This window comes from Penaeus vannamei, chromosome 5 (genome assembly GCF_042767895.1).
Source record: "Penaeus vannamei isolate JL-2024 chromosome 5, ASM4276789v1, whole genome shotgun sequence".
NCBI lineage: Eukaryota > Metazoa > Arthropoda > Malacostraca > Decapoda > Penaeidae > Penaeus > Penaeus vannamei.
In genome coordinates, this window is record NC_091553.1 from 45,225,463 (window position 1) to 45,232,962 (window position 7,500).

At 40.8% G+C, this 7,500-nt stretch overlaps 1 protein-coding gene across 1 annotated transcript in view; it reads left to right on the forward strand.

The window, feature by feature from the left end:
* The first annotated feature begins 992 nt into the window (after nt 1–992).
* Nucleotides 993–7,500, forward strand: part of LOC138861815 (variant surface antigen E-like) — a 25,737-nt gene continuing 19,229 nt past the window's right edge. Inside the window, exon 1 of the mRNA XM_070121665.1 lies at nt 993–1,184. Coding sequence (XP_069977766.1) covers nt 993–1,184 — 192 coding nt within the window. The remainder of the gene's footprint in view (nt 1,185–7,500) is intronic.

Genomic DNA, 7,500 nt, shown 5'->3' on the forward strand with positions numbered 1-7,500 from the left:
TTCTCCACAAAACCTGTTATTAAGTTATGGCTCCGCCCCCCCCCCCCCCGCTACCTCACCTCTCCCCCCCCCATCCCTCAGCCTTCCCCTCCTCCGTCCATGTCAAACTGTCATGAGCTTTCCTTCCCCTCTAAGTGTCTCTCGCCCGCACCCTAAACCGCCCTTCACACAAACACCCTTTTTTCCTTCCCCTCACTCGAATCCCCCTCCTTATAATAGAACCTCCGTATAAGGGACAGGTATCATTATTATTATTCCAGGTAAAATTATGGTGATGTCTCCCCCTCGTTTAGACATGCAATGATATCTCCCGGGAGATGAGGGGCGGGAGGAAGGGGGGAAGGGGGAGGGGGGGAAGGAAGGTCACTCAGCGAGGATTATGCACGTGGTGGGAGGGCCACTCAGCGATGTTTATGCCTGAGGTGAAGAGTTGCTCGGCGCGGAATCTGCGGCATTGAGGGCCACTCAGCGAGGATTATGCGTGAAGCAGAGAGTTGTTCAGCGTGGAAATTGCGGCAGAAGGGCCACTCAGCGAGGATCATGCGTGAAAAGGATAGTTATTCAGCGTGGAAATTGCGGCAGAAGGGCCACTCAGCGAGGATTATGCGTGAGGTGAAGAGCTGCTCCGCGCGGAATCTGCGGCAGGAGATTATGCACGTGGTGGAGGGCCATTCAGTGAGGATTATGCGTGAGGTGAAGAGCTGTTCGGCGCGGAATTTGCGGTATGAGGGCCACTCATCGAGAATTATGCGGAAAAGCTGCTCGGCGCGGAATTTGCGGGATGCGGGCCACTCAATGAGGATAATACAATGGATATACATGCAGCGCAGATTATGCGCTAAAAGTAAAACTACTTTTCAGATGTGTTGCCTGTGGAAGAATGGCGCAGAGCAATGATTATGTACTTAATCGAGAGCCACATTGCGGGGATTATGCTCAAGGTGGAGGTCATCATAGAAAGGTTTATGCGCCATGTGAGATATGCAACATAAATGGCCACTGAGAGAGAAGTAGGTTTAGGACAGCGTATGTTAACGCAGGAGGTGGTTATTCAGTGGAAAATACACATTTATCGAGGCTCCATGATACAGATTTTGCGCCTGGTGGAAGAATCTCCGCAAAATTATGCGCGAAAAGAACAAAAACACTCAGCGAGGATTATACACAAGGTGGAGGGCCACTCAGTAAGGATTATTCGCCAGGTAGTAAGGAGGGGGGGGGGGGCACTCAGCGAGGAAAATATCGAGAGTGGAGGAAGAACATATTAAGTTGTCGTCTACATAAACAAAGAAATAAAATAGTCTATGCACGCACAAAGGGGGGTGGGGGGGGGGGGGGGGGGGGGGGGGGGGGATATTAACAAGTGGATGGGTCAATTAAGAGCATAAAATCGTATGATGTAATATTTATAAGGGAGTAATTGGCCAAGATGGATCGTTTTAATTAGAAATAAAGTTATAAGAGAGAGAGAGAGAGAATCTTGTCCTTCCTGTCTCGGTTGTTCTCTCTCTCTCTCTCTCTCTCTCTCTCTCTCTCTCTCTATCTATCTATCTATCTATCTATCTATCTATCTATCTTCTCTATCTCGTCTTCTCTGCTCTCTTTCTCTCTCTCTCTCTCTCTCTCTCTCTCTCTCACTCTCTCTCTCTCTCTCTCTCTCTCTCTCTCTCTCTCTCTCTTTTAATCTTTCCTACTTTGAACAAGACATCAAAGAGGTTAACCTTAAGAAAATACTCTTTTTTTTCTCTCTCTTTTTTACGGACTCTCCCTTTTCCACTTCCTCCCCCCCACTCCCTCCCCATCCCCTTTCTTATTCTTCCTCCGCCATTTCTCGACTTTTATCTCTCTCTCTTTCTTCTCCTTCTCTCTAGTCCTTCCTCTTTTTCTCTTCCTTTTTCTTATTCTCTTCGTCTCTTCCTACTACCCCTTTTTTTCCTTCCCTCCTCTCCTCTTCTTCGTTTTCTCCTACTCTCCTCTTCTTCTTCTTTCTTCCCTTCTCCTCTTCCTCCTCATTCTTCTTCTTCCTCCTTCTCTCCTCCCTCCTCTCCTCTCCTCCTCTTTCTCTTTCCCTCCTGCCCCCTCTCCTTCTCTTCCCTTTCCTTCCCCGTTACTTCCTCGTCCCATCCTCCCTCTCCTTCTTGTTCCCCCTCATCCTCCTTTTTCCCTTTCTCCTCCTCCTCCTGGTCCCTCCTCCTCCTCCTACTTCTCCTCTTTGTACCCTCTTCCCTCATCCTCCTCCCCCTCCTCCCTCCCTCCTCATCCTCTATCTCCTCTCTTTGTACCTTCTTCCTCCTTCTCCTCCTCTATCTCCTCTTTGTACCCTCTCTTCCTCCTCCTCCCCTACTCCCCCTCCCTCCCTCCTCCTCCTCCTCCTCTTCTATCTCCTCTTTGTACCCTCTTCCTCCTCCCCCTCCCTCTATCCCTTCCTCCCTCCTTCCTCCTTCCCCCTCCTCCTCCCTCCTCCTCCCTCCTTCCCCTCCTCCCTCTCTCTTCCTCCCTTCCCTCCTCCTTCCTCCCTCCCTTTCCCTTTCCCTCCCTCCTCCTCCCTCCCTCCGTCCCTCCCTCCCTCCCCTCCTCCTCCTCCCTTCCTCCCTCCTCCTCCCTCCCCTCCTCCCTCCTCCTCCTCCTCCTCCTCCCTCCTCCTCTATCTCCTCTTTTGTACCCTCTTCCTCCTCCTCCCTCCTCCCTCCCTTCCTCCCTCCCTCCCTCCTCCTCATCCTCCTCCTCCCCCTCCCCTTCCTCCCTCCCCCCCTCCTCCTCCTCCTCCTCCTCCTCCTCCCTCCTCTATCTCCTCTTTGTACCCCTCTCCCTCCTCCTCCCCTACTCCTCCCTCCTCCCTCCTCCTCCTCCTCCCCCTTCCCTCCTCCTTCTCCTCCTCCCTCCTCCTCTTCATCTCCTTTTTGTACCCTCTTCCTCCTCCCCCTCCCTCCCTCCCTCCTTCCCTCCCTCCCTCCCTCCCTCCCTCCCTTCCCCTCTCTCCCCCTCCTCCCTCCCTCCCTCCCTTCCCTCCTTCTCCTCCTCCTCCCTTCCCTCCCTCCTCCCTCCCTCCTCCCTCCTCCTCCTCCCTTCCGTCTTTCTTATATGAACTTTTAACTCATAAAAGCTGAATTAGCTCTTCCTAAGTTTGTTCTGTCATCTAAGACTGTGTGCTCAAGTCTGGGCGATCCTCCTCCCCTCCCCCCCTCTCTCTCCCCTCACTTCTTTCTCTCCCATCACTTCATTTGCTCCCTTCGTTATCCTCACTTTTTTCTTTCTCACTTCATTTGCTCCTCTCACATCTTTCGGCGCACTTCCCTCCCCTCACTTCTTTCTCTCCCCTCACTTCTTTCTCTACCGTCACTTCTTTCTCTCCCATCACTTCATTTGCTCCCTTCGTTATCCTCACTTCTTTCTTTCTCACTTCATTTACTCCCCTCACTTCTTTCTCTACCGTCACTTCTTTCGACTCACTTCCCTCAACTCACTTCTTTCTCTACCCTCACTTCATTTGCTCCCCTCGTTATCTTCACTTCTTTCTTTCTCGCTTCATTTGCTCCTCTCACATCTTTCGGCGCACTTCCCTCCCCTCACTTCTTTCTCTACCGTCACTTCTTTCTTTCTCACTTCATTTACTCCCCTCACTTCTTTCTCTACCGTCACTTCTTTCGACTCACTTCCCTCAACTCACTTCTTTCTCTACCTTCACTTCATTTGCTCCCCTCGCTCCCCTCACTTCTTTCTCTACCGTCACTTCTATCGACTTACTTCCCTCAATTCACTTCTTTTTCTACCCTAATTTTCTTTGATTCACTTCTTTCTCTACCCTCACTTCCCTCGCTCCCCTCACGTCTATCTCTCCCGTCACTCCCCTTTCTCCTCACTTCCCTCCCGCCTCTTGCCTCTCTCTCCCCTCACCCAGGTTTGACCCTAGGCCTCCCTCTCCACCCCTCTCCACCCCCTACCCTCTCCCTTCCCTCTCCCTTCCCTATCCTTTCCCTCTCCCTCCTCTTTCTTTCCCCTCTCCTTCCCTATCCTTTCCCTCTCCCTCCCCTCTTCCTTCCTCTCTCTCTCTCCCTCTCTCTCTTTCCTCCCTTCCCTCTCTTTCCCCTCTCCCTTTCTTCTCCCTTCCCCCTCTCTCTTCCCTCTACCTCCCCTCTTCCTCCCTTCCTTCTCCCTTCTCTCTCCCTCCCCTCTTCCTCCCTTCCCCCTCCCTCCCCTCTTTCTCCCCTCCCCTACCCACCCCCTACGCGTCCCTTTAATAGCAGTGTGTAATTAAGGCAAATAATTTACCCGAAAGTTCAGCATGACAGGGAGAGACAAGTGGGGGGAGGGTAGGAGGGGGGAGGAGGAAGAGAGGGGAGGGGGGGCGGCAGGCTATCCTGAATCTTTTGTCTTTCTCCCTTATTTGTCCTCTTCGCTTCTGCCTCTCTCCCTTTTTTTCTTATCTTCTTCCTCTTCCAATTCCCATTTCCCCCCCTTTTGCTTCTTTATCTCTTTATTTATACTTTCTACTCCCTAGTCTTCATCTCCCTTACCCCCCACCCCACCTTCCTCTCTTCCTCCCACTCCCGTAATCTCCCCCTCTCTCCCCCACCCTTTCCCCCCTTTTCCTCCCCCACCCTTTCTTCCAATCCCCACCCCTCTCTCTCCCTGTCCCCCCTATCTCTCTCCCTCTCCCCCACCCCTTTTCTCTCCCCCTCTCTCTCCCTCTCCCCCACCCACCCTAATCCTCCCCCTCCCTCTCTCCTACCCCCATCCCTCCCTTCACCCCCCCCCCCCACCATCTTTAACCCTAAATCACTTGTTTGGAAGAGAAAATGAGCTTGTTACGTCATCACGCTAGTTACAATAATTGAATGTTTTTTTTTTTGTTTTGTTTTTTTCTTGTGTTCTGAACCTTCCACTGATATCCTTTATATATATATATATATATATATATATATATATATATATATATATATATATATATATATATATATATATATATATATATATATATATATATATATATATAGATATATAGATAGATAGATAGATAGATAGATAGATAGATAGAGAGAGAGAGAGATAGATAGATAGATAGATAGATAGATAGATAGATAGATAGATGGATAGATAGATAGATAGATAGATAGAAGATAGATATGCATGTATGTATGTGTATATATGTATATATGTATGTTTCAAAATTAGAAAATTATGTTTGTATGAAAATATAGTTCTTAAATTTTTTATTTTTTATTTATTTCATTTTATATATATATATTTTTTTTTAGTTATGTTTCATATTTTTTCTTGAGTGTCTATTGTAATGGTGATAATGACGATGATGATAATAATAATGATAGCGGTAATTATGATAATAATGAAGATAATAATAATAACAACGATCAAAGAAATAATGGCAATGATAAAAGTAGTAGATTGATAATAGTAGAAATAATAATTATAAAAGTAATAAAACAAAGTAAAAATAGCATTTATGATAACAGTAATTAGAGAAATAATAATGACGATGATGCTGGTGATGATAATGATAATAGTAATAACAATAATATCAGTGATATTGATAATAACAATAATATTATTAATAATAGTGGTGATAATAGCGATTATGATGATAATGAAAATGATAAGGATAATAATAATGATGATGATGATGATAATGATAATGATAATAATAATAATAATAATAATAATAACAATAATAATAATAATAATAATAATAATAATAATAATAATAATAATAATAATAATAATAATGATAATAATAATAATAATAAGAATAATGATAATGATAATAGTTATGATGATAACAGAAATTACAAAAATAATATCAACAACAATGATGATATTAAGAATAATATTTAGGGGGATTTCGAAACTGTTGTCTCAATTTCAATAAATCTAATTTGTGCATTTTGGGTTTCTCTGCCATAGTAATGAATTATAATAATGATAATGATGATGATGATAATGGTGATGGTAATAACAATGACAATGAAAATAATGGTAATAATATCAATGATAATGATAATTATAATAATGATAATAACCATGATACTGATAATGATGATGATAATAATTGTCATTACTATCATAACTACAGTAGTGATGATAATGATATTGATAATAATAATGGTAATAATATTATGATAATGATAATAACAATAATGATGATAATGATAACAAAGGATAATGATAATGAAAATGATACTAATAATAATAGGAATAATAATGATAATAATAATGATAAAAATAAGGATAATAATAGTAATGACAATAATGATCATAGTCGTAGTGATTATTATAATAATAATAACAATAATGATAGTAATGATAATGATGATAAGGATGATAAGAAAATAATGATAATCATAACCTTGATAATAGTAATAACAATAATAAGGATGATTATTACTATATTATTATCCTAACAATGTCAACAATCATAGTAATTATAACGCATAACACACAACACACATAATAGAATTGATATAACAACAAATAATAAAAAAGTCACAACACAAATAATATAATTGATATAACAACAAATAATAAAAAAAACAAGTCACAACACACATAATAAAACTGATATAACAACAAATAATTAGAAAAACAAGTCACAACACACATAATAGAATTGATATAACAAAAAATAATTTTAAAAAGCAAGTCACAACACACATAATAGAATTGATATAACAACAAATTATAAAAAACAAGTCACAACACACATAATAGAATTGATATAACAACAAATAATAAAAAAACGTCACAACACACATAATAGAATTGATATAACAACAAATAATAAAAAACAAGTCACAACACACACAATAGAATTGATATAACAACAAATAATTTTTTAAAAAAACAAGTCACAACACACATAATAGAATTGATATAACAACAAATATTTAAAAAAAAACAAGGCACAACACACATAATAGAATTGATATAACAACAAATAATAAAAAAACAAGTCACAACACACAATAGAATTGATATAACAACAAATATTTAAAAAATAAGTCATAACACACACAATAGAATTGATATAACAACAAATATTTAAAAAACAAGTCACAACACACATAATAGAATTGATATAACAACAAATAATATAAAAATAAGTCACAACACACATAATAGAATTGATATAACAACAAATAATAACAAAAAACAAGTCACAACACACATAATAGAATTGATATAACAAGAAATAATAAAAAAAACAAGTCACAACACATAACAGAATTGATATAACAACAAATGATGATATTAATAATAAAATAGAACGAGTCAAAGAAAATAAATAACACAAAAAAAAAAAATCTTAATACCCCTCGACTTAAAATCCCGGAGCGAGAGACAACACAAAAATCCCGGAGAAATCCCAGATTCAGGTCATTATCCCGCGAATGATAATAATGATAATAATAACAATAATAATAATGATAATAATAATAATAATAATAATAATAATAATAATAATAATAATAATAATAATAATAATAA